At 41.1% G+C, this 27,796-nt stretch overlaps 2 protein-coding genes and 1 pseudogene across 6 annotated transcripts in view; all 3 read right to left on the bottom strand.

Moving 5' to 3' along the window:
* Positions 1-11,008, bottom strand: part of Erlin1 (ER lipid raft associated 1) — a 37,528-nt gene extending 26,520 nt beyond the window's left edge. The window contains exons 1-5 of one of the 2 annotated variants that reach the window (XM_052713134.1): positions 10,891-11,008; positions 10,480-10,603; positions 8,840-8,921; positions 3,505-3,551; positions 2,147-2,208 (exon numbers count right to left, since the gene is read on the bottom strand). In XM_052713134.1, the coding sequence (XP_052569094.1) occupies positions 2,147-2,208; positions 3,505-3,551; positions 8,840-8,921; positions 10,480-10,592 (304 nt within the window). In that variant the 5' untranslated portion in view covers positions 10,593-10,603; positions 10,891-11,008. The other variant, XM_052713135.1, reaches the window with a different exon arrangement.
* A 3,445-nt stretch (positions 11,009-14,453) lies between these two features.
* Positions 14,454-16,291, bottom strand: LOC128094656 (40S ribosomal protein S23-like; annotated as a pseudogene).
* A 197-nt stretch (positions 16,292-16,488) lies between these two features.
* Chuk (component of inhibitor of nuclear factor kappa B kinase complex) overlaps positions 16,489-27,796 on the bottom strand; it is a 37,851-nt gene continuing 26,543 nt past the window's right edge. The window contains exons 16-21 of one of the 4 annotated variants that reach the window (XM_052713128.1): positions 26,972-27,021; positions 22,879-22,975; positions 22,248-22,395; positions 20,890-21,023; positions 18,884-18,983; positions 16,489-17,809 (exon numbers count right to left, since the gene is read on the bottom strand). In XM_052713128.1, the coding sequence (XP_052569088.1) occupies positions 17,780-17,809; positions 18,884-18,983; positions 20,890-21,023; positions 22,248-22,395; positions 22,879-22,975; positions 26,972-27,021 (559 nt within the window). In that variant the 3' untranslated portion in view covers positions 16,489-17,779. Of the gene's footprint in view, positions 17,810-18,883; positions 20,312-20,889; positions 21,024-22,247; positions 22,396-22,878; positions 22,976-26,971; positions 27,022-27,796 lie in introns of those variants that run through there. The other 3 variants (XR_008213022.1, XR_008213023.1, XM_052713129.1) reach the window with 3 other exon arrangements.

Below are 27,796 nucleotides of genomic sequence, written 5' to 3'. Positions count from 1 at the left end.
GAAAGAAAAACACTTCAATTTTCTCTCATACTTAGAACCTAGATTAATATTATATGTGTGCGCATCATACAACTAGAAAGAAGACCATGAGAGGTGAAGGAGAGATCTAAGGAAGGGGAGAAAGAGTAATGAAATACACATAACATAAAGAAGAGAGGATTATCTGGAATAAGGGAACCAGCCAGAGGAGACAGGGGACATGGGAAGAGAGCCGAGGAGGATGGATGACATGCATGGAAATGCTGTAATGAAATCCACTACTTCATATGTTAACTTAAGAACTCTCAAGCATAGTTTTAAAGGCTTACACTAAAGTCTCCGGACACCAGGGATGGAGCTAATGTTTACCAAGCTTTACATTAGGCGACTGATATACACTGGTGCTTATTTCATGCGCCCCCCCCCGCCCCATTTTCCATCTTAGGAAACTAAGAACCAGAAACTTTTAGAAATATCCCAAAGGTACATACCTGACCGTGTCAGAACCTGTGTTCTATCTATAAAACATGTTGCTTTCTGCATCTATTTTCACACCCCAAAACTTGCTCCAGTGGCCTTCCTACATAGGATACTAGATGCAATTGGATTCTAGGTCGTAGTTAATAGAACAGTTGTTGATAAATAACTCCTAAATACATGCTTTGTCATCTTCCAGATGAACCAGTGATCTAAAAGTGTGTCTATCTCCAGGGAGAGAGCCATCAGCTTTCCTCTGTTTCAATTCTGAATCCTAACTCATTCCAGTGATTTGTGACCAGGGAACACATAGCCATCTGCTGGGATCTGGGGGGGATGATTCCAAGATCCAATGGAGGTACTAAAATCTACAGATGTCTAAGTCTCTTATATTAAACTGAGTAGTATCTGCATATAAACTTCATATTCACCTGTATACTTCATCATGTCTAGGTGATTACATAATATCTAACAATATCATTTACCACATAAATATTTACTATACTGTTTAGTTTGGGGACTAATGACAGGAGAAAGGTTCATATATGTTAAGTATAGATTTATCTTTTCTCCTGAATATTTTTGATATGTGCTTGGCAAAAGCCACAGATATAGAAAGCTGATTGAAGATGAAAAACCATGAGGAAAATAACTTCTAAAAAATATCATTCAAAACCACTTGACAATAATATACTTGCAACTCTTTACTCTGAAAGTTTTCCACTATCTGTGTGTGTATAAGTGGTGTGAAACTTAACATGGCCCTGTATTTCAGTATCTGTTTTCCCCTTCCTATCATGTTCTCTAAAGAACAATGAAAACACCTCAAAGGCAGAGGCTGCCATCTTCACTTTTTCAATGCTCTTGCAAAACACCTGGCATAGCTTTACTTGGCATGAAGATTCGTTAACAAGGATGAAGATCAGACACTCAAAACTTGCAATTAAGTTTCTTGTGTGTATGTACATGTGATGCACATGCACCTCTGTGAGTATGTACACACATACACACACACACTCCCTCATGCAGGCCATAAACCAATCTCAGGTGTCATTCTTGGGTCTCTCACTAATTAGGCTAGACTGGCTAGCCACTGAACCTCAGCACTGGAATTCCACGTGCACACCACGATGCTAAGCTCTTAGGTGCTGAGGATTGAATTCAGGTCTTCATGCCTGCATAGCGAGCATTAACTAACTGAGCCAGCTCCCTCCACAGCCCTGAGTTTTAAAGAACATGTATTCACTTTATCTTCTTTTACTAAGAAAATGCTTTCTTATACTTCAGACTTTCAGATTGCTTTGCAAGTTATGGCAAAGCTCGACTAGAAAAGATTTTTCTACAGATGAGTGTGACCCAAGGAAATCCATCAGTTATAGATTCTTAGGATACAAAAAATTCTTCCTCACTATAATTGGATACAATGCCACTTTCTTTTTCTAGAAACATTCACTTTTACAAACAGTAAATTCAGAGAGGAGTAGTTCTTAAGACTACGAAAAACTAATTCTGTCCATAATTTCTGACATGTTTCTACCTCTATTTTCTGGAAATATTTTCATGATTATTCTTTTATATTCATCAGTAATCACTGAGGTGGCAAAAACTTCAAAAAAGTACCTTCCTACTCCTCCCTCAATTATAAATACCCTGGTTATAATTATACAAACACAATAGATAGGTAACATACCTGCATAAGGAGCCAACATATTAACCACTTCTATTCGGTCAATATAGATCATGACCCCACCACTAAAACAAATGAACAACAAAAACAGAAAAAGTATGAGCTAGAGCCACAATAAGAACAATGAAGTACAATTAAGAAGTTATAGACAGACTTAGGGAGAACTTGATAATCTAATCTAAAACCTAGGGAGAACTTGATCTATTAACTTAAAACATCAGAGAGCTTGGTCCCTTTTAAATGTATCTGCCTTCTACAGATGTCAAAGTTACCCTTTTAAGTTTGTAAAAGCAATACTTTAAAGTCATTTAAACTAGGCAATTAAAGAAATGGCTGTACTTCACATTCCTCACTTGATACAATTTAATGTAGTAAGTGTATTTTAGTGATACCCAAGCTTTATTTCCTTTTTTGCCCTCAACCTTTTTAGGGCAGCAATTCTTAAGAGGCCTTTAGGCCAAAAGCATTACTCAGGGACTTCATTCGAAACATAAATTCTATTAAAGACCTACTGACTCTGAAACTCTCATTTAGGTGACATTTAACATAAAGTGAAGTGGAATGATTTTGTTTTAAGTAATCTTTTATTGAGCATCAATTCAGAGACAAGTTCTGGGCCACATACACAAATTCAAATTCTTTTTTTTTTTTTTTTTTTGGTTTTTCGAGACAGGGTTTCTCTGTGTAGCTTTGTGCCTTTCCTGGAACTCACTTGGTAGCCCAGGCTGGCCTCGAACTCACAGAGATCCGCCTGGCTCTGCCTCCCGAGTGCTGGGATTAAAGGCGTGCGCCACCACCGCCCGGCCCAAATTCAAATTCTTACAATATCTGTAACATATGTCTTACTCCCTGACTTTAGGGAACTAAGCTTAGAGATGCTAATCAAGGAACCAGCGGAGGGCGAGGGCTATGTGAAGCCTATACTTTCTGCTTCATTTTCCTGTCAATTAAAATAGTAACACAGGTGTGGTAATGCTCATACAGTTAGTCTGTTGGCTCTAAAACTCCACTCTTCTCTAATACCCTACGAAGGAATGCTCCTCTTTACAGCTTCATCCAAGTAATTCACAGCACAGAAATCTCCATTGCTGCCATGCCTATATGGAAGTGTCTTAGCCAGGCATGGTGACATATACCTATAATCTCAAGGTTTGGAAAGCAGAGGCAGCAGGACTGTTTTAAGTTTGATGCCAGCCTAGTCTACATACTAAATCCCAGGCCAACCAGGGCCACACAGAGTCTGTCTGACTCAAAAACAAAGCAAAACAACAAACAAAGGTTTCTAAAATGACTACTGCTCTAAAAACTTCATTAGAACTAAAGAAAGTAAAGGATGATGGGTCACAAAGGAGGAAGCTTACCTTGTTCCACAAGGCACATTTTTAACTTCATCTGTTTGTAGTGTTGTCTGGGAAGGAAAAAATAGCTCATTAAAACTTGCACGCCTTTAATCCCAGCACTGGGCAGGCAGAGGCAGGTGGATCTCTGAGTTTGAGGCCAGTCTGGTCTACAGAGCAAGTTCCAGGACAGCCAAGGCTACACAGAGAAACCCTGTTTCGAAAAAAACCCAAAACAAACAACAACTACAACAAAATACTGCTGATCTGGCCAGGCATAGTGCTGCATGCCTTTAATCCCAGCACTCTGGAGACAGAGACAGGTGAATCTCTGTGAATTCGAGGCCAGCCTGATTTATATAGTAAGCTCTAGGACAGCCAGTAATACAGAGAGACCCTGTCTCAAAAACAAAACAAAAAAACAAAACAAAACAAATAACCCTGCTGATCCCAGAAAGGAATCTCTGGAGAGCTGCTGCCTCCAAAGATCAGTTATCTAGTTAACCATTTCTCTCTATATCTATAAAGACTTGAGTACTACATGTTTTATTAGGAAGGCTAGACTCAAAATGTACTAGGAAATATTCAATGTCCTATCAACTAGCAGGCAGGAAAATTTTTTCTTAAGTATCTTATTGCCTAGAGCTGGCTTGAGATCGCAAACTACACAGCTCACAAGTAACACTATGACTAAGGTCTGAACTTTGATTCTTGACTATTACTGTTAACAGTGATAAGTAACTATTTTTGCACACAAGTAATTTACGAACCAAAGCTACCCTTGAACTCAACAGCAAAGCTACAGTCAATGTTTTGCTTCAGGACCTATTGCTCTCTCACATGTTCTGTTCAGTTTGCCTTTTAATATAAGTGCCAACACCAATACTGCTTCCTCCTTAGTGAACCAATAATCTGGTTCTTAACTGCTTTGCCACATCACACCTTTCTTTCTATCAGAATGACCTCTTATTGTGTATTCTAAGGTTTCAAATAGGTCAGCAGTATATTTCAGACACATTACACCTTGTTAAGCACACAAAATATGCTATTTTATGGAATATGGTCCCTGTTACCTCAAAGTCACAACTTAGCATAGGAAATAAAATTCTTACAAAGAAACCTATCAGCAGGTACAAAAGTAACTGTATAAATTGAGCTCTTAGGTATTGTTACAAGGGATGAAACACTAGTTTTGAAAGTTCTTAAGAGAGATAGATAGCTTGGCAATCAAAAGTACTTAACACTCTTTCAAAGGACCTGGGTTTGGTTTCTAGCACCCACATACGGTGGCTCACAACTGCCTGTAACTCCCATTCCAAAGCATTCAATGCCTCTTCTGGCCTCTGCAGACACCACAACATGTGGTGCACAGACAAGTAGGTGCACACAAATACATAAACATTTCAAAATGAAAATTTTAAAAGATCTCTGAAATTAAGTATTAATAGGAAGATCTAGCCGGCTGACGGTAGCTAACACCTTTAATCCCAGCACTCGGAGGCAGAGGCAGATGGATCTCTGTGAGTCTGGTCTATAAAGTGAGTTCCAGGACAGCCAGGGCTACACAGAGAGACTCTATCTCGAAAAACAGAAACAAACAAGACAGACCTAGAAATGGAGAAGTATGAACTTAAGAGGGACATCTTCAGTTTAATTAATGTCCTACTCAAATACATACTGCAGAAGACAGAAGTACACCCAAGGCAGACTGGTCTGCCTGAAGCAGAAGACGCTACTCAGATGAGTGGTAAACTCTGGGAAAAGAACACCGTGATATTAGGCTGAAGGCCTTGAATATTTGCTGAACAGTTTAAGTGCTCTTTAATCCATGTTATATACAATCATAAAATGAATCTTTCAAAAAAAAACTGTCCGAGCTGGGAATGGTCATGCAAACAGCTATGTGGGAGTCTGAGGCGGGAGGAGTACAGGTTTCCCACTACCTTAGGAACAGCAGGGTCCAGTCTGGGGAAAGAAAACACAAGGCACAGGCGCAGCGGTGGGGACTGCCCAGAATGCTCAGGGCTCTGGGTTCAAGCGGTGGAGACTGCCCAGAATGCTCAGGGCTCTGGGTTCAAGCCCTAGGGTTGATCTCTTGGCACTGGAGGGGGAAAGGGTGTTTTCCTTAATTCCTCTGATCATGTTATACAGTTGTTACTCAGCTTACTGAGAGGCAAGAAAACCACCTAGAATGCTAAAGAAGTGACTTGTCTAGGATTAGTTAGTAAGGCCATGAAAACTGGAAGATGTCAATCTTGGAGACATAATAAAGGAAAGATGTGGTCATTGGTTGAATACACAATTCCAGCATAGAAAGAATAAAATGTAATTCTTTGGTTGAAAGATTAGTGTAATGGTAATATTAGAGATAACGCCAGACAAAGTGAGGGGAGAAGGCTGATAAAGAAATGAGTTCAGTATATTTTATTTCTTTCAAAGCATTAAACTAAGGCAATTTTCACTATTTTGTACCAACTTTCAAACCAAGAAAAACTAGGAGTTAAACAGTAACTTTTCAATTTAATATCATATTCTATGTACTTCTATACATCTAATTATTTTCCCAATATGAAAGAAATATTATGGTGGCACACCTGTGTAATCAGAGCCGTTAGGCTGGCCTAGGCAGCAAATTCTAGGATAGCCTTGGCTACACAGTAGACCATGTCTCAAAAACCCACAAGAGGTGAAAAGTGAACATTTACTTTATAAAGTATATAAAGGCTGAAGATTTAAAATAATTTCTCTAAACACTGCTTTGTCTCCGTACCTTATACATGGAATTTCACATTCATGTATATAAGTCCTTTCAATTATCAATTCTGTTACACCATTTGTTTAAATAGACCTGTATCTTCTAATATGCTCCTCAAATCCCAAAACACAAATTTATGACTGTTCTTAAGGAAAGTTTCAGTTTCTTGTTTTTTTCTTTTTTATTTTTAATTTTTATTTTTATTTTGCAATACAATTCAGTTCCATATATCAGCCACGGATTCCCTTGTTCTCCCCCCTATGGCCCCCCTTACCTTCCTCCCAGCCCACCCCCCATTCCCACCTCCTCCAGGGCAAAGCCTCCCCCTCAGACTGAGATCAACCTGGCAGACTCAGTCCAGTTTCAGTTTCTTAAGGGGCTGGAGAGATGGCTCAGCAGTTAAGAGCATGAGCAGTGATTCCAGAGGACCGGAGTTCAATTCCCAGCACCCACATGGCAGCTCAACCTGTCTGTAACTCCGGTTCTGGGGCTTCTGACACTCTCACACAGACATACATGCAGCCAAAACACTAATGCACATAAAATAAAAATAGTTTCTTAAAAAAGTTTTATTATTCTTGCCTAGAATGCTACTTTTTTTCTAACACAGAAAGAACATTCCTATTTTGTTACACTGACTCTAACATTTAATTTTCAATTAATTAATAATACTACTTTATGTTGAAATCTTTTTATTAATTTCACTTCCTCTCAGACAACTGTATTACTATTATGCACAGGATATTTGCTATGTACATATAATTAAAAATCTATTTACTATTATTGTCTATATCTACTTTATTGCTGCACCATACTTCTTTTTTTTTTTTTTTTTTTTTTTTTGGTTTTTCGAGACAGGGTTTCTCTGTAGCTTTGCGCCTTTCCTGGGACTCACTTGGTAGCCCAGGCTGGCCTCGAACTCACAGAGATCCACCTGGCTCTGCCTCCCGAGTGCTGGGATTAAAGGCGTGCACCACCACCGCCCGGCAACTGCACCATACTTCTTAACAGTGAGTTTCAGAAAGGCAAAGACAGATTTACCTGGCTTTGAATAAGACCTGAAAAGACCCTGATTTCTGCGTCTGATGATGCTGTTGCTAACTTCAAGACTATTAAGAGTTGCTGGTGAGCTAAGATCAGAAGAGGAAAGGGACTGGGAAGAGCCTAAAAAAGGCTGCAAGATTAGGGCAGGACAGAAAGGGGAAGAGATGGTGAACGAAGAGTGACAACATTAACCACGACACGAAGGAATAAAAAGTGCAAGAGGAATTAGGCATTACTAGTCACTGGATACATCTGTCATACCAACACAAAAGTAAGATAAAAATGTTTTTCTAGGAGAGAGGTTTTGTAACCTAAAAATATCCCTTTTTTCTTTTGTTTAAAACTGTACTAATTCAGCCAGGTGGTGGTGGCGCACATCTTTAATCCCAGCACTCAGGAGGCAGAGCCAGGCGGATCTCTGTGAGTTCGAGGCCAGCCTGGTCTACAGAGCGAGATCCAGGACAGGCACCAAAACTACACAGAGAAACCCTGTCTCGAAAAAAACAAAAACAAAAACAAAACTGTTTAATATGTAAATTGTATTGCTGTACATAAAATATGGTTTTAAATTAAAACTCAAAAAAAGTATGAATAAAATATGGGAAGTCAATCTGGAAATCACGGTGACTAGGGAAAGAACATCATGTTTCACTTTAATAGGTACAATTCTTCCCTAAGCCCTAAAAAGGGACTGGAAAGAAACCTGGGAGAGTTCGGTATTCATGATTACTCTCACTTAGCAGAAAGTTGAAAATTTAAGTGATAATATTAATAACATTGACTTTTCCTGTTTCCTGAAAAATATGCAGCAAAGAGCCCAATCCTACTCTGCCATCTTGTTATATCAAATATATTTATTAAGTATGTCATATGGCCAAGATACTTTATGCAAGAATCAGACACTTATTTCAAATATTCTGAAATGCTGTTGAAGTACCACATTCACTCAGGTTCCTCATAAATTTGTGTTTAATGCACCAGGCAAAGATGTGAGGCTGCAAAGCTGTGTATAAAAATCCATTCTTCCGGGCCGGGCGGGTGGTGGCGCACGCCTTTAATCCCAGCACTCGGGAGGCAGAGCCAGGCGGATCTCTGTGAGTTCGAGGCCAGCCTGGGCTACCAAGTGAGTTCCAGGAAAGGCGAAAAGCTACACAGAGAAACCCTGTCTCGAAAAACCAAAAAAAAAATCCATTCTTCCATGTTAACAGTAGCCTAGGAGCCTGCCTCTATGGAAACCAAATAGTTCTAAACCAAGCAATCACTGATTTGTATTCCTAATTATGTCTTCAATTCTTTTATTTTGAATGAAGTAACATAAAACCTGCTGACACCATTATACAGATGACAGAAGTCAGTCCTGACAAGCTGCCTAGTCTACACTTCATCAAGGCAAGGCGGTTTGAAATCATTACTTGTGCTATGACAGTTGTACTCTGAACTTTCACTCCACATTTAAGTAAATACCAACATTTGCTTAGGCAATAAGGAAATCCATCCCCACCCACAAGTGTGGTAACTCCAGTCACACCTGTCTATCTGGAATCCCTAGGAATCACTCACCTGCACAGATCTGAATGTAGTAATGAAAGGCAACATGATATGATAGCCTGGTCCACTGGGGCTAGTTAGTAAAGCTCCTCCCCTGCAAAAAGATGTTTCAGTTAACAAATAAGAACAATTCTCTTTCCAATTCTAAAGTGCTATAATAAACATTCACTATTACTCAAGTTACTAACCTACTAGCCTTACAACAGAGTTACTCAAGATGGACAACTGCTCCTTAAAACATCCACCACACTTAAAAATGTGAAAATGCATCAAAGTCAACTGCCAATATTGCACCTTGTTTCATAAGCTCCACCAACCACACCTCTGGGTCTCCAGCACGCTCTTGGGCTCAAAAATCCTCTCCGGTCCTTAGCTTTCCGACAAATACTTATGGAAAAATTCTAATGACTCTCAATTAAAGTACCTTAATTGCACATAACAAGAGGCCAAGTCAAAACAATACATTTAATCACTAAGTTTTTAAAAAGAGGAAAACAAACTTTCAAGGAAGAAGAAAATTTCTAAGGTTAATGGTTCTTTTGATATATCATTAAAATTCTGGGAACAGAGTTTCTGTATAAAGGCAACAAAAAATAGCATGGAAAGATGGACGGCAAGAGGGTTGAGAGTACAAGTGAGACATAGACTTGTCCATCAAATTCTGGAATATGTGAACTATGAAAACACCCCTCTGGCAATCATGAAGAGTAGGTGTTTAGGGACAAATACATCAAAAAAGTTCTATTTTACACAATGAACAGTAAATTCACACATGGTGGTGTCTCGAGCTATTCTTTGTGGTTTTCCTGCTGTAAGGACAATGACAAACATGTGGTCCACGCTGGCATTTCTCATGCTAGAATTCCATCTGTTAAGACATACCACCAAAATTGTACTTTTTCTAGAACTCAGGATGGATCTAAAAGTAGAAATACCAGCTTGGGGTTGGGGTTGGGGCAGGGGGGGGGGGGGATGATGGAATTAAGCAAAATCTGCTTTTTTTCTGAATAAACCGCTATCTCAATTTCTCCACAAACTGGCTTTTCTTATCAGTCTATACCAAAAGGAGCTGGTGTTAATTTATACCAAAGAAAAGCTAAGCCAAATCAACTAGACGGCAATATAGGCCACACTCTTCCTCACCCTGACTTGGGAAAAGTGAGAAAGGTGGCCTGTAAGTGTGATTTTTTTGTCTCTTGACTTCACGGACATAACACTGTCATGGTCATTAAGACTTTGGGAGACATAACCAGATGTTGGGAGGTTTTTAATGGAAAAAAAAAAAAAAAAACTTAGGGAGAAACGTCGTAAGTAGGGCCAGAGATCCCGAAAAGCATCTACAGTGGCAAACTAAACACCTGTACACTTGTACGGTCTATAACGAGTTAGAATTAGTCATCTTGGTTGCTGGGACGACTTCCTTCCCTCCTAAGGAGTCTCCACCTCTGCACAAAACCAACTTGGCACTGAACCGCCCGACACCTGAAGGGTGCCCTGCCAAAGGTCAATTCCCAACAGCTGGGATGAAACCACGTCTAGGGTTGGAAGCGCTGCCCTGACGCCGCGGAGGGAGCCACTTCCCAGACTCCAGGGTGACCCCCGGACCCGTTCTCTGCGCCCCGGACCCCGCGCTGCCTCTGCACGGCGCTCACCTGTAGTACACGGCCAGGTGGCCCTCCTCGATCTTGTGGATGGAGGCGTAAAGCAGGACCACCACCAGCCCCACCACTGCAGCCACCAGCACCCGGGCTTGAGTCATATTCATCCTTGTTCCTCCTGGGCGGGGGAAGGAGAGGAACCTTAGTCCCCTGAGTGACAGGCCAGTCCCCCACCCCGTGAAGAGCCCGCGTCCGGTCGCGGGCTGAGGCGGGAAGGAAGCCCCGCGCTCCGGCCCCTGGCTCTCCCTCAGCCAGCGCTCCCCTAGCGAACCTTCACGCCGGCGGCCCCGGCTCGGCGCAGGTCGTTGACACCCCTTCCCCGGCTACCCCGGCGGAAGGCTCCAACTGGGGGACAGCCCTGGCCTCAGGCACCCGGACAACCGCGACCCCTCGGCCGCGCCTCACCGGTCAGTGACGCATCGCCCCCGCCCGCACGTGCAGCCGCCTCCCGGCTCCGCCAACTGCTGCCAACAGCCGGCCCCGCCCACCTGCCCGGCACTGCGGCTGCGCGGGGACGCACGCGACGCAGCCCCCGCCCGCGACTCGTGAGACGGTGAGCGGGCGGGACAAAATTGGCCTGGGCGCACAGAGTGCGGCGCTTCCCGGCCCCTAACTCGCATGGGGCTTGAGCCCTGGGACAGGGGCTGGTCCCGGCGCTCCAGTCCCGAGGACTCAGCCCGTCAGCGTAGGGGCTGTCTCTCCATCCTTTTGTGGTTTGTACGTAGCCTGACTGTCAAGGTACCCATGTTCTTCAGGTACACATCCTGCACCGAGGGGAACCACCAGACCAGTCTCAAGGAACGAGGGGTTCAGTGGAGGAAGCTATTCGATCTGTGTTAATCATTCAAGCTTGGGTTGAATGTTTTGTGCCGGAACGCTGCACCAGAGTGCTTTCTGAAGGCCACCCAGAAACAGGGACAGAATGATCTATGTTGAGTGTTGTGTGTGTGTGTGTGTGGGGGGGGGTCGGGATTGTCCTGTCAGGAGGCCAAAATGAACACTGAAGTGCTTGATTTTCCATGAAGCCAGCATGGTGGAAAGGGGTTGTATGGTAGGCTAGGCTAGAACCAGATTTAGGAAGTCTGGGATGCGTTTTTCTGCTGATAGAAGAACAGGATGGCAAGGGGCTATTTTATTTGTATGGGTGTTTAGCCTGCAAGCATGTCGCCACGTGTGTGCCTGGTGCCCTCAGCAGTCAGAAGAGGGCATCAGATCCCCAGGAACTGCAGTTACAGACTGCTGTGAACTGCCACATGGGTGCTGGGAATCAAATCAATGTCCTCTGGAAGAGCAACCTGTGCTCTTAACCTGAGCCATCTCTCCAGCTCTCTGAGACTTTTTTTCTCACTGCGAATTTTAAAATTCCATACCACATGGACCTGGTGAGATGGCTCAGTGGGTAAAGGAGTTTGTGGACATGCCTGATGACTTCGTTTCATCCTTAGATCCTACATAGAAGTGAAAAGTGGAACCGACTCCATGAAGTTGTCCTCCCATCTCCACACATAAAGCCCTATGCTCCACGGCACACAAACAGACACAATAAAAACAATCATATAAAGTTTAGGGAAAACCCCACACCATGTGCATGTACTACAAAACAACAAAAAAGAAAAAGGAAATGGTAGAGCTTAGAGCTATATAAACACAGGGGAAATAAGGACATCCCGTTTCACTAAAGGCAGAAATGAGACAACTGGACAAAGTTGACAAGGTTGAAAGGAATTCTGAAGTCTGGTGCAGGAAACTACCAGAAAGCAGTCTGGCTGAGAGTGAAGACAGACAGGAAGCTGGGAAACAAATGGTTAAAGAGCAGCAGGTCCAAGGCACCCCAGTCATGCCCATAAAAATGGACCTATGGCAAATGCTTGTACCAATGATCTCGTTTCATTTGTTTGTTTATTTATTTAGGTTTTTCGAGACAGGGTTTCTCTGTGTAGCTCTGGCTGTCCTGGAACTTGCTCTGTAGACCAGGCTGACCTTGAAATCACAAAGATCCGCCTACCTCAGCCTCCCTAATACTAGGATAAAAGGCATGTGCCACCACTGCCTGGCCAACCGATGACTTTGATACTTAAAAAATGCATTATTTCTGGGGAAAAATGAATAATAATTACATGTTCAGAGTCCTAGGTAAATACCTTTATTGAATTGCCTGAATGAACTTTCAAGTCAGCTAGGTGAGGTGGCACACTCCTATAATCCTAGCTCTTGGGAGACAGAGGAAGGAATATTGCTAAAGTTTGAAGCTAGCGTGGTCTGCACTGGGAGTTCCAGGCCCACCAGGTCTGTGCAGTGAGATCCTGTTTTAAAACAACAGAAATAAAACCAAAACACTCTCTGATCTTTCCATGTAGGTTAATATCTTCTGAGCAAGAAGTACCCAATAAATGTTTATTATTAAGAGCATCCAGACTCTAGAGCTACTGAATCCAGAGATTGCCTATCATTCAGTGGACAGGGATAGAATTACCATCTTTTAGGAAACATTGATACCTGATAATTTAAAAGACAGAAGATAGCCATGTATGTACATACCTGTAATAGAGACTGTGGAAACTGGGGCAAGAACAAGTTTGGACTAGGCTAATAGTGAGACCTTGTCTGAAAACAAAAACTGAAAGATAAAAGACAGCTCCAAGCTTTCAGACTTGGATGACTAGGAAAATGACAGACAGCATTAATAAAACGGGGATGGAAGGACTATGTCATCTGTTTAAATGATGAGATCTTAATGTTTGAGACACAGAGAGTAATACTAGCAACTCTTGGGGAAAAACATTGCAGTAAGGAAGTTACTCAATACTTTCCAGTAAGTCTATTTAATCCCAGAGAAAGTACAAGGCAGGCCGGGGAAATAGCTCAATTGGCAGGAGTCTGATTCCTCGGAACCCATGTAAAACGACAGGCATGATGGTTAGCTGGCTTTCTTGGACCACAAGCCCCCAAATCATGACACAGACTTATTATCAATCATGAAAGCTCAGCCTTAGCTTAGGTTTGTTCCTAACTAGCTCTTTTTAACTTACTTTTTCATTCATTTTACATACCAACCATAGATCCCCCTCTCATTCCTTCTCCCATTCCCCCCACCCCGATCCACCCCTCATCCCCTCCTCCAACAGGGTAAGTTCTCCCATGGGTATATTCAGTTGAGGCAGGACCAAGCCCCTCCCCACTTCATCAGGAGTGAGCAAGGTATCCGACCACAGGTAATGGGATCCAGAAAGCTGGCTCATGCACCAGGGATAGATCCTGATCACACTGCCAGGGGCCCCTCAAACAGACCCAGCTACACAACTGTCTCCTGTATGCAGGGGGTCTAGTCTGGTCCCATGCAGGTTCCACAGCTATCTGTCTAAAGTTCCTGAGTTCCTCTGAGCTTGGTTCAGCTGTCTCTGTAGATTTCCCATCATGATCTTGACACCAACCCCCCGCCCCCGGCAGTTTCCTGCCCAGGGACTAACTTTGCCACAAGAAAAGTAAATTCCATATGGAGGTTCTTCAATGCCCATCATCCTTTTTAAGTAGATTGGTGCTGCCAGGAACAGATGTGTCTTACTGTCATGAAAAGCCTTAGGTTATTAAAACATCTTAAATGCTATGTTCTGTGGGTCTCTGAAGTGTTTGAAGACCAATCTGTCTATCTAAAATATATCTATTTGACCTTGAAAAGAACATGGCCACAAATCTGATTGTTAGATGACTAACTACTAACCTGTACTTCTTAATTATCCTAGTTTGTAATTTCAAGGACTAGAAGTTTACATTAGTTATTAAATGGGCAGCATAGGTACAATACCTTAAGCAAAAGTAGAAACATACATTAAGCAAAAATAACCTTAAATTTGTATCAGTATACAAAAATCCATACCAATGTATTTAATAGTTGCTTTTTAGTTTAGATTCAATAATCTACCCTTTTATCCTATCATTTTTTTTCAGAATATGAAAATTTATTATTGCATTTCTGTTGTCAAAATTTAGGATCTTGGTCTTTCCTTCTTGCCTTTGTACAGGGCCAATGGCTACTTTAACAACCTTAAAGCGTACTCCAGGAATATCACCTACAGCATGACCTTTTCGACCAAATCCAGCAACCAGAACTTCATCGTTTTCCTCAATGAAGTTCAAGCAGCCATCGTTGGGAACGAAAGCTGTGATCTTCTTGCTGTTCTTGATGAGCTGCACCCTGACACACTTCCTGATGGCAGAATTTGGCTGTTTGGCTTCAACCCCTACTTTTTCCAGCACAATTCCCTTGGCATGAGAGGCACCTCCAAACAGATTGGCCTTCAGGGCTGTGCCCAAGTGGGCTCTCTTGTATTGTTTATCATGCCACTTCTGGTCCCGTAGGTGGCCTCGGAGCTTCCTGGCAGTACGGAGACCATGACACTTGCCCATCTTGCCGGCGTCACCGGCCCGAGAGAGAGAGAGAGAGAGAGAGAGAGAGAGAGAGAGAGAGAGAGAGAGAGAGAGAGACGGTGCAGGAAGGACCCACAAGGCCTATCCTATCGTTCTTATCTCTTTTTCTTTTCAGAAAGAGGTTCTTGATTCTAATCTCCCTTGCTTAGTTTCCTCCCTTACCATGAACAATAACAATTTGAAGCCAACCCCCCTAAATGATGACAAACATCCATAACCCTCCAAACAACCAAAAACCACCCACCTCACCACTTGGGAATGTGGGAGTCATATTCTTAAAATTATTCCTGCTGTCTGGGGGCCACGGCATCTTTAGGGGATCCTGAGATAATGGTCAAGTCCTGGGAGGGCTAGCTGTATTATTTTTTGTTTAGTCTTTGTGTGATGAAAAAGTATAGAGCTTATCTGAAGTCTTGACTGGACAGTCTGTGAGGCTAGACCATCTCAGCTAGCAGCTTCGAAGCTGTTCTGGATGCAGAATTTTGAGGAAATTGCAAGAGGCATTCTGAGAGGCTGGATCACCTGGGCTAATTTTCATTATTGGTGTTTGGCCCTTTTTTCTGAAAACACACAAACTTGTAAAGGTAATACACACACACACACACACACACATATATTATATATCTGCATTAACACAAGTATGGAATGTGTGGTGTACACAAGTCAGCTAAAGTTTTTTGTTCGATGTTTGAGCAGGTAAAGGCATCTGTCAACTTTATAAGTACGTTTGACTGCATAAGCCAGTAAACTGTCATGAGGACTCTGTAGCCAACAAGATTTACCATGTCTCATCCAGTCTCAGAGCTGCCCCCATGTCGAGGGACCAGCATATGTGTCACCTGTCCTGTAGTCTTTCTTGGTTTTTTTCCTTCATGTCTGTAGCTAAGATTCTCAGGAGGTCTCCCCCAGTTAATCTGATCTCTATTATTTTTAAATTTTATTTATTTATTTTATGTGTATGATTGCTCTATCTGCATGTACATCTTTATTTCAGAGGAGGGCATCAGATCCCACTATTAATGGTTGTGCGCCTCCATGTGGTTACTGGGAATTGAACCCAGGTCCTCTGGAAGAGCACTCAGTGCTCTTAACCACTGAACCATCTCACCAGCCCTGATCTTAATTAATTTTGAAGAGAACCATAACTTTTTGTTTCTTCTGGAAACAAAGGCATAACCTCATCCCCAGTGAAACATATTTTTTGACTTCCATTTTGAAGTTAAGACATTTTAAAAATACAAAAGTTGGTTTCATTTAAGAGTTTCCATAATCCAATGTCTCTCAGCAGCTATTGCTTTTTTTGTACATTAGCATTTTCAAAGTCAACAAAACACCATACAGGATCCAGACAGCCTGTATATTTTTCATCCTTTGTCTATGACTATACTCTTTTTTTTTTTTTTTTTACTGTACCTGTTTAGAGGTTTTTCCAGTCTGGACTGCATTACTGAAGGCCGGTAGCCTTCTCTGACCACGTGAGCCAAACCTATCTTATCACATACCCTTTTACATTTTCTCAATATGTATTAGCCTGTGGTACTACAATCTGCTTTTTAGTAATGAGTAGTGACTCAAAGAAACAATTTAAAAATCATTTAATATGCAAAGTGAAAAACTAGGGATATAAAAGCATTTCACATTTTTTTTAAAACAAAATAACACCTTCTAAATTATTTAACAGAAGGTAGAAATCCACAATCTTTTATCTGAAATCCCTAAATCCAGATGTTTCAGAATTATGAAATTTTCGGATTTTAGAAAGGTAATTCAGTGCATATACCAGACTACATTAACCCTCAGAAGAGTTTGTGGCAGCACCCCCCAATAATCAAACATTAATATTTATGCAGCAAAATAAACGAATATTCACACTAAATGGGATAAACAGATTCAGTGTCAAGTCAGCATAGATCCAGAAACAATGAATTTTGTTAGCAAGCTTAGGAAAACCTTGTTTTCAGAACTTCTTGGATTCTGAGACGATAATTACAGATAAAGGAATGCAGACCTTTTGAAACTTGTATGACAAGACACAAAAGATTGTTTAAACAAGTGACCCATTTTTACAAATGCAAAAACATACAACCTTCAAATACAGTATAAATTAACAGGCATCTCCTCTTTGATATTATTAAATGTACACCTTAAATACATATACATATAGCACACAACACAAATCATTATGGTCAGTTGACATCAAAGGTACACATGCACAATCCCTTATGTAAGAAAAGGACACTATTCCATGTGTGGTTAGAGAGAGGATTCGTCTAACTCCTTATGACGTCAGGTAGAGGACTTGCTGAGAGCAACACAAGGGCAGGCTAGTCTTCAGGAAGCACAGTTTTTCGTGTGAGCAGTCTCTTCCACAGAAGCGCGAGTAGACAACATTTACTTAAAATGAACACTGGATTCGGCAGGGGTGGTGCACGCCTTTAATCTCAGCACTCAGGAGGCAGAGGCAGGCAGCTCTCTGAGTTCAAGGCCAGCCCAGTCTACAAAGCAAGTTCCAGGACAGCCAGAGCTGTTACACAGAAAAAACCCTGTCTCAGAAAAAGGGTATTTTTCATCGGTTAAACAAATAGTATTTTGTCAATTTTAAAGGTAAGTAAGTCACTAATGATCTCCCTAGATAGCTGCAGTGTTAAAAATCATTAGCTTCACTAACTTGTAATACAATTCTATCTGTTCAGAGGTCACAATCATTATACAAAATTAAGGTTCTGTGCTTGTGAAGTCACGGTGGTTTCTGATCGCAGCCATTTCTTCCACTGACTGGATCTGAAGAATGGCTTCGGGGAACAAAGATGAATTTCGAATATTCGCAGGAACGACTTTCATGGCTTGAGGGCAGTGAGCAAATGGCAGGTCATTCTGTTAACCAGCTCCAGTCAAGACTCTAAAAGCAGGCATGGAAAGAGACAATCAGACACTGTTTGAATGGTTTGAATGTAAAGTTCACTTTTTAAAGTTGTTTTAGTATTTGGATACTTTAGAATCAAAATTTGAAAAGTTAAAAACTATAGAAGTTACAGTTTGATTAGCTCACCTTATCTTCTGGTAATATCAAAAATATTTCAAAGTTCTCATAAAAATTTGAGTACAATATTTATTTATAAGTGGAAAGAGTTGGCATCACATCCAAATGCAGCAGTGAATTTACTAAGATTTTAGAGTAGTTTCTCCCACTTTTAACAAAGCAATAGTTCACAGCAACTACATCTTGATACAACCACGTTTATTAAGTATTAGCATAACTGATCTTATATGCATCAAATACAATGATAGAGTAAAACGGTACATTCATTCCATTTCTGTAGAGTCATCCTGTGAAGAAAACTTCATCTGACCACACTGCTACTGTTGATGTTCACTGATGATACAATGCTACTACGTATCAGATGGTTACTTTTGTGGATTTGGCACAACCAGAATCACCTGGGAAGAGACTCCCAATAACAGTCAGGATCAGGCTGGCATGTGGGCATGTCTACGGGTGACTGTCTTGATTCCATTAACTGATGTGCAAACACCTAGCCTAAAAGTAGGCAGCACCATGTCAAGGGCTGGGCCCTGTCCTGTATAAAAATGAAAAAAGTGAGCTGAATACTCTCAGGAATGTAGACGTTTATTTCTCTCTGCTCTTGACTGTAGACATTATGTCTAGCTATTTCTAGTTCCTGCCGTGACTTCTCTACAACAGTGGTATGTAACCTGTAATTTTAAGTTGAATAAACCCCTCTCCTCTAAGTGGCTTTTTGTAAGGCTAATTTATCACAGCAACAGGGATGAAACCAGGATAAACGTCTCTGCATAACAAAAGATGGAAATTTGAGGTCCAAAATATTTCTCAAATGTTCTTTCCTCTGAGTTCTATTCCCTATATATATCCCAAATGCGAGACACAGCCAACATGAAAAATTAAACCTTTTGTATCCAACATAGCTAAGACACATATTCATACAAAACTTACCATCATACTCCTGCTCTGTTCCTCATTTGCTTCACGAATAATAGTACTTAAATGGCCAAGAGAGTTCAGATTTTCTTCTATCATTTGTGCTAAGGTCTCTCTGATGGACGAAAGAACAAAACCATTTCAAGTTCAGCAAAGAGCGGCTGAGTGTTGCTTCCGTTCTGGTCCTCTAGGTCAGGATGACCACTTTCTGCACCTCAGCACCCCAGCAAAGCTGACTGAGGCAATCTTCAGTTTCTTCACCCTTCCCCCTCAGAGACAACATCCTGCTTCATCCACCCACTTCATCCACCCGCTTCTGCCTACTCTAGGAAGTGCCCTGTAACTTATCAGATTTCCTTTGGAAACAGGGGGCACTGGTAACTTCTCACCTCTCCCTGAAGATTAAGGGGAAAGACCCCCTTGGTCTAGACAAACGACATAGCATTTTGTTTTGTTTATTTTCTGGATTGTTTCCTTTTCCTTTTACGGACAGTAAAACAGCATACTCACTTCACACACAGACAAAGGGGAGAGATTCCTGGTCTCCAGAGATCCAGGAAAGAGAAAAACTGATTGGAAACCACAGACAGTAGCAATGAAAACAAGCCAGCTGACTGCTGAGAAGGACAGAGGGAACCCGTGAACCACAAAATCCTCTGGATACTTAGACTTGAAGGAGGCTGATTTCAGTTTCTCCCCTCATGCTTTCCTCTCTCTTAGGTCCTGTCATTATCCTTCACCAGCCCACAGTCCCTCTTCTACCACACCATAGGGCATGGTTAACAGCCACTGTTAGCTTAGAACTAAATATTCATTCAGTTATTATCCAACAGAAGAAAATGTCATGGTAACTATTTACTAATCCTTGGTAATTAGGTACCACAGGTACATTATAATTAAGATCAGCTTTCCTTTATCAGAAAATATATTTTAAAAACACATTACACCGCTGCAAACAGCTACCTGCTCATATTGGAAGTTACCTACAGAGCTGAGATTTGGAATTAGCATCCTTGCCAAGCCTAAATGCCTTTAATAAAAACAAAGGGTTAGGATGTACTAAATTTTACTTCCTTCAGTTCTAATAGACTATTTCCTGAAGTCTACAAGTCACAACCTCTCCTCTACTAGTATATGTACTCATATTGAGCCACATATTTAGTGACCCCCAAGACATACACTGCAACTTGCTTTCTTTAAACAATAAAATACCTGATATCAGCTTGCCTTCCTGCCATGTGCTTTTTCTTTCATAAAAGCAGAGTACAGAATGTGCAACTGCATGACCTCCTGAGCAGTGATGTAACATGGGTACACTTCTGCAAAACTAATTATGGGCAGACTTCCGGGAAATGCTTGGTGCTGTGGAGGTCTCCGTGAGTTGTGAGAAAAGCGACAATACACAAGCTAGCAAAGAGCCACTTGAACACGGCACACCTTATGCTGAGAAAATAACAGAGATGGACAGTCATTCAGCTTTTAGCAAGAGAGTAAGAACTAAAGACAAAATGCAGGGCTGCAAATCTGAGTTCTTATTTGCAAAATGATTTAAAGCACTAAAAATATCAGATTTAAGAAATACTAAGTTAAAAAATAATCTCACTACTTTATTAAAAGAACTCAAGAACCAAAAAAATAAAAACGGCAAAAAGTGTAATTTCTCAGAGATATGGTTAAGGAGGGGGAATGGTTTAGGTAAAGGAAATTAATAAGCCAGGAACAGAAATGGCTTAGAACTTGAATTGAACTAACAGTTATTAGCAACACTTACTGAAATTTATTTCCCAAGCATTTTACATACACTGTCCAACTGAATTTTCACATCAGTCCTATAAGACATCCTTATTTTAAAGTGAAAATACATGAACATTAAAAAAATAAATAAATTACTCAGCATTATTAAATGCTGAGTTAGTCAAAACTGAGCCCTGTTCTGAAGGCACTAATAACCACCATGCTCTACCCTCTCGCTCCTACCCGACTCTGAAATACAACTATCTGTTGTTACAAAGTGAACCCACCCATCTTGAGGAGTTACCACACGTGTCAGAGGATGTTCACGGTCTGCTAACATAGGGGGCATCCATGCTGAGGCTGGAGGGGTTACTGTGCCTTCTAGACTGGATCCCACAAGAGAGCGGGCAGAACTCTGTGTCTGAAGGGGAAGAAAACAGCACACACGTACAATAAATTGCAAACAAGCAACCTTGATCCATACCATTTTTTAAAAAGCATACTGTTAAGATGTATAATTCAATCATTATTTATATGCACAACTGACTACTTGTCAACAAAACTATTCTCTCCACTACTAACCATACCATCACTGGCCCTTTTCTTCACTGACTAAAACTGTATCTAACACTGACTGAATGAATCTAGTTCTTCTAATCCAGCTTGGGTTTGGAACAGCTGAACAAGGGTCGACTTATCAAGTCAGATGCATTTACAACCACAGCAATCCAGGGCAGGGAGAACTATAAAAAAGAGGGACTGAGCTGGATATGGTGGCTCACACTTATAATCCCAGCACTTGAGAGGGAGGAAAATTACAGTAAGGTACAGCCCAGCTTCCAGCCTACACTAGAGTGAGCTCTTGTCTCAAAAGAAATAAAACCACACACATACCACCAGCACCACCAGGGTTGGAAAGGTGAATGAAAATACAAAAGTCCTTGTTGTGGAACAATCTTTGTATACTGTAAATATGTATTTCTCTCATTGCTTAATAAAAAAGATGACTGGCCAATAGCTGGACAGGTAGAGGTCAGGTGGGACTTGCAGACAAAAAAAGAGCAAGAAGAAGAGGGGAGGAGTCTCAGGAGTCTCAGAGAAAAGAAAGATGAACATGCTGTATTGAAAAATGGTACTGCCACATGGCAGAGTGTAGATAAGAAATATGGGTTAATTTAGGGTCTAGAGAGATGGCTCAGAGGTTAAGAGCACAGGCTCTTCTTCCACAGGTCCTGAGTTCAGTTCCCAGCAACCACATGGTGGCTCACAACCATCTATAGTGAGATCTGATGCCTTCTTCTGGTGTGCAGACATGCATGCAGACAGAGCACTGTATATATAATAATTAAATAAATCTTAAAAAAAAAAAAGAAATATGGGTTAATTTAAAATGTAAGAGTTAGTTAGTAACAAGTCTGAGCTATTGGCTAGCCATTTATAATTAATAGTAAGTCTCTGTATGGTTATTTGGGAATTGGCTGGTAGGACAAAAAAGTCCACCTAAAAGTCCTACCTCTATAATCACTCAGACACCAAACAAGGAATATGTGCACCCAGTGTAAAATATAAATATTCAAAGGACATAGCTCAAAGTAATAAAAACCCCTCTGGCGAAAGTGCTGAGTATTATTCACTAATTACTTACACAGGCAATTTTAAGGAGATGCCATATTTCTTTCTGCCTCTTTCCCTGCATAAACATGACAGTATTGTCAGCTTCTTTGATGTTACTGAGGGCCACTTCCACCTCGGGGAGTAGATCAATAATCTTCTGTTTACAGCCCAGCAACTTGCTGAAGAGAGTAAGTCAGTGTCAAACAATTGTCACATCTCTCAAGACGGTATAACATACCCCCCAAACCCAGAGGAAAAGAACCACAACCAGCATTATGTCTATGACTGATCTCAAAAGCAATGAATATAGGGGCTGGAGAGAGAGCTCAATGGTTAAGGGTACTGGCTGCTCTTCCAGGGGACCTGGGTTCAATTCCCAGCACTCAAATGGCAGCTCACAACCATCTGTAACTCCAGTTCCAGAAGATCTGATGCCCTCTTCTGGCCTCACACACATGGGACAAACATGCAAGCAAAACACTCATGCACATAAATAAAGTAAAAAGTAATGCATATACTCAGGGCTTATAAATGGCTATGTTTCCCAAGATACTAACAGAACTATTATTTACCAAAGAAGAATATTATACTTTAAAAGGAACACAAATACATTTAGGCATTTAGGCATTTGGCATTTCGGAGGAAAAACAGCAATTTTCTACCTCAGGTGACCAAACAGTTCCTTGAGAACACGGTCCTGACTCTGCACAGTGTGCACAATGATCTTCACCATCTCTGTGCTGTCACTGTAGGTGTGATCTAGAAAAGACTTCAGTTAGTGCAGTTATAACCTCTCCTTTGCAGAACACAGCCACTTCCAAACAAAAAATTCCTTAAAAACTCTTAAAAAGCTGCAAGTAGCCTAAAACGTCTTCATTTCTTATGGAATGCTGTCCTTGAGGTGTGCTACCGCTGTTGTCTCGAGATCTCAGAAGCTGTGAGATCTACACAAGACGAATGGTTCTGTCATGGTGCAGAGAGGGGCTCCTGAGACCTTTCCATGATTTATCCTTCAATCCCCCACAGACTTATAAGCAGCTTATCCCCTTATCCCCCTGGAAGGATCTAAAAACGGTTATCAGTTGCAGAAAGACAGAGAAAAGACAGGAGAGATTTTTGTTTAGAAGTGTAGCCACTGAAGCTCCTGTAAGTAATCCTAATGAAACTCAGATTCACCAAACAAGACTATGGTCAAATTATTACTTTGTCTGTCACTGGTGTCCTATCTAGTGTGAGTAGACTGTTCACATCTCCCCATAAAAAGCTTATACAACATCATTTAAATTAAAACTTAGATTTAAAATTTTAAGGTCATCTATAAAGAAAATCTAAGGGGTTGGGGGTATAGTTCAATGATAACCATACACAAAAAGCAAAGTTATGGGGCTGAACACAGTTGTCAAGAGCCCTTGCTGCTTTTCTAGAGGACCAGATTCACATCCATGTTAGGTGGCTCACAAATGTCTATAACTCCATCTCCAGGAGAATCTGATGCCCTCTTCTGGCCTCTGTGGGTACCCCCACACTTGCAGCATATACCCACAGACATAAATATTTTCTAAAAGGTAAATTTATTCATGGTTGTGCGTGGTTAATCTTTAGAGACTTATGTTGCCTATGTTTGAGATGAATAGCCTGGTTGATCTTTAACCTGTACTAACCCCAGTTCAGACACAGATGCAACCTTTGGTCAAGAGACTAGCTTTCTTACATGATTAACACCGCTTTTAGAACAGTGGGACAATCAGGCTTTCACTGCCTGTTTACAGCTCACAAAAACTTCATCTGAGAAAAAGCTGACTTACACCAATCCTGATGTACTAACAAAAGGGATCAGTGGACACCCAGAAGTTCACCCCAAAGCCAACAGTCACCTGGCAGATGTCCTCAAATGGGATGGTTGTTGGTTACACTGAGTTCTATACTTTATAAATGACACATCTCAGGTTGTTTTTTTTTTTTTTTTTTTTGGTTTTTCAAGACAGGGTTTCTCTGTAGTTTTGCGCCTTTCCTGGAACTCACTTTGTAGACCAGGCTGGCCTCGAACTCACAGAGATCCTCCTGCCTCTGCCTCCCGAGTGCTGGGATTAAAGGCGTGCGCCACCACCGCCTGGCTAATCTCAGTTTTTTAAACTACTATCATTAATTGTTGTATTTCAAAATATGACAACTTAAGTTTAAAAGGGCAAAAAACTGATGATGTATCACCCTGGTATTTTCTTCAGCAATAAGCCTGAAATCAAAAATACCACTATTGCTAATACTTGCTATTAACTGCACAAACTTTCTCATTTAATATTTTTCTGTATTACACCCAAAAGGAAAACTATAGGAGTTTCAAGAGATTCGAAAGGCTGTGGGACTGGAGCTTAGAGGTAGAGGTAGGGCCTGCTAAGCATATACAAGGTATATATATTGGATCCCCAGTACTGCAAGAGGAAAAAAAAATCCGTACTTTTAAAAATCATTCCAGAAGCCATTTCCACAGCTCAGTTTCATTCCCAGAATCTGTCTCTGTCTCTGTCTCTCTCCCCCACACCCTCACCCAAGCAGATACAGGGCTCCAAAAACACTTTTCTCCAAACAGTAGTCCTTCATAAATTCCACCAACCAAACCCAAGAGGTTTTCCATAGAATTAGCTCTTTTACTAATAAAGACCTCAGAACTTCAGCCTTTGCCAGAAGAGAACAAAGAAAATCAGTTTCCAGCCAGATAGTGGCATCGGCAGTGCCGGTAAACCCAGCACTTGGGAGGCAGAGGCAGGTTGATCTCTGAGTTCGAGGCATGCCTGGGCTACAGAGTGAGTTCCAGGAAAGGCACAAAGCTACACAGAGAAACCCTGTCTCAAAAAACCAAAAAAAAAAAAAAAAGGAAAGAAAATCAGTTTCCACTGTCTTCAGATTCTACCTCCTGCAGGAAAACACTTCTAAACAACCTGACCACCAATAAAGTGAAGTGCCTATCTGACATGTATTTCGTGAGTATTTGTAGCAATAAAACAAGCAAATTCTACTGTAAGAAAAACTGGAGAGATGGCTCAGCAGTTAAGAGCACACGGCCACCTATAACCCCAGGTCCAGTTTTCCAATGCCCTCTTCTGGCCTCTGTGGGAACTGCACACACATGGTGTACTGACAAACAGGCACAACATTCACACATAAATTAAAAATAAACTCTCAAAAAAAAAAAATTAAAACCAGTGCTTGAGAACATGCTGTTTTTTTAAAGACAGTGTAAATATTATATAAAGTGTCATATGTTGTTATATGTTTATAAATCTTCAAGTGTAAAACTTGAAAACTATATAAGTTATATAAAACTTTTTAAAATACAATACATACATTTGGGAGCATAGATATCCCTTTTATTACTTATGTAATCCTTCAAAAGAAATGTTTTTAAGTAAAATTGTTTTGCATGTATATACTACCTTATTTTTTTCAAAGCACTTCATAAACACTCTCTCAAATACACTGCCAAAGCTGAGTTAGAAGGCCAGGTTGGATTCATTTTGCACAAAAGGGAAATAGAAACAGAGAGAAGTGTTGGAGATTATTTGGTCAGTAAAATACCCAATAGAGAATTCAAAATTCTGGTTTCCAACCAACACTCCTTCCAGCAGACAATGCTCTATATTTGGCAGATGTTCAGTACGAATTGTTGGCCCAAGGACCTATGAGTGACCTGCGCTGGTGAAGGCATGGTTTTTCAAGACAAACTGCTTCTGAAGAGACTATGGACTTCTTCTCTTACTCCACCCAGAACTCATTGTGTTGAATTCTTTCCAACCTCCCTAACTTAAGCAGTATTTCCCCCATCCCTTTTACATATTTTTTTGACTGTTTTTTTTCCTTTTTGTTATTAGGGGAGGGTATGTCTGTATGGGGGCCCAAGGTCACCTTCAAGTGTCTTCCCCATGGCTTTCCACCTTTCTTGTTGAGATAGGGTAGCTCACTGAACCTGAAGCTTGCCGTTTCAGCTAGCCTGGCCACTGAGGCCCAGGAGGAATCCATCTGTCTCTACTTGCCCAGTGCTGCTGGGATCTCGGGGGTGTGCTGCTATGTGTGGCTTTTATGTGAGTGCTGGGAATCTAAACTCAGCCTCTCATGGTGCTGCAGCAAGCACTTTACCACTGAGCCATTGCCCCAGTTCCTTCCTTTTCTTTTTTGTTTGAGTTTCTTTTTTCTCCTCTACTTTCTTTCTTTTTTTTTTTTTTAAGATTTATTTATTTATTATGTATACAATGTTCTGCCTGCACGTGTACCTTCACACCAGATCTCATTACAGATGGTTGTGAGCCACCATGTGGGTGCTGGGAATTGAACTCAGGACCTCTGGAAGAGCAGCCACTGCTCTTAACCTCTGAGCCATCTCTCCAGCTCCTCCTCTACTTTCTTTTCACTTCACTTTAAAAACTTTTCTACTTCAATATCCTTATTACCTTTCTGTTCTCTTAAGTTCTTATAAATTTAAAGCTATTATGACATAAATGTTGCAATGAGAATACCAAAACAGGATCTTACTCTGAAGTGTAAAAAAATAAAATAAAATAAAGCTGCACAGCACGCCTTTAATCCCAGCAACCGAGAGGCAGGGCCAGGCGAATCTCTGTGAGTTCGAGGCCAACCTGGTCTAAAATATGTGTGTGTGTGTGTGTGTGTGTGTGTGTGTGTGTGTGTGTGTGTATGTATATATATATATATATATATATATATATATCTCCATCTTTAAATACTGTGAGCGAAGTGTCTTACCTGTAGGTCTATGCTTTAACTGCTTATAGAGATCAATGGCACGCTGTTCCCTACAAAAGAGAAAAAGAAAAACTTCTCTGTATGTGGAAGTAACTGATAATACACAACTTGAATATTGGTTATTGAGACAAGATCCAATTTTTAAGCAAGTACGGATCATCAATGAGTATTTTACAGAACATTTCATTGTATAGTAAGAATACAAGTCCTTAAGTCAGGCGGTAGTGGCACAAGCCTTTAATCCTAGCAGTTGGGAGGCAGAGGCAGAAGGTTCTCTAGGGGGTTTGAAGTCAGTCTGGTCTACTGAGCAGAGTTCCAGGACAGCTAAGGTTACACAGAGAAACTCTGTCTTGAAAAACAAAGAATACAAGTCCTTAAAACATGGAGCTTAAAAGAAAAGAAAAGAAGCCAGGCGGTGGTGGCACACGCCTTTAATCCCAGCACTCGGGAGGCAGAGCCAGGCGGATCTCTGTGAGTTCGAGGCCAGTCTAGGCCTCAAGTGAGTTCCAGGAAAGGTGCAAAGCTACACAGAGAAACCCTGTCTCGAAAAACCAAAAAAAAAAAAAAAGAAAAAAAAAAAAAAACATGAAAAAGACTTTTTTTAAAATAGTAAAGAACAATTCAGACAGTTATTTCCCAAACACACTATTACTAAGAAATAGCTTCCTTTTAAAATATTGTAAGGGCTGGAGAGATGGCTCAGTGGGTAAAGGCACTTGCTGCCAAGCCTAACAACTTGAGTTCAATTCCTGGGCCCACCATGATGGAAGGGGAGAACCATCTCACAATTTTGTCCTTTGATCTCTACACGTACACACTGTGCTG

This window comes from Peromyscus californicus, unplaced genomic scaffold (genome assembly GCF_007827085.1).
Source record: "Peromyscus californicus insignis strain IS unplaced genomic scaffold, ASM782708v3 Scaffold_4__1_contigs__length_199733344, whole genome shotgun sequence".
NCBI classification, from domain to species: domain Eukaryota; kingdom Metazoa; phylum Chordata; class Mammalia; order Rodentia; family Cricetidae; genus Peromyscus; species Peromyscus californicus.
The sequence above is the reverse complement of the archived record's forward strand: the minus strand, read 5'-3'. Positions and strand labels throughout refer to the sequence as shown.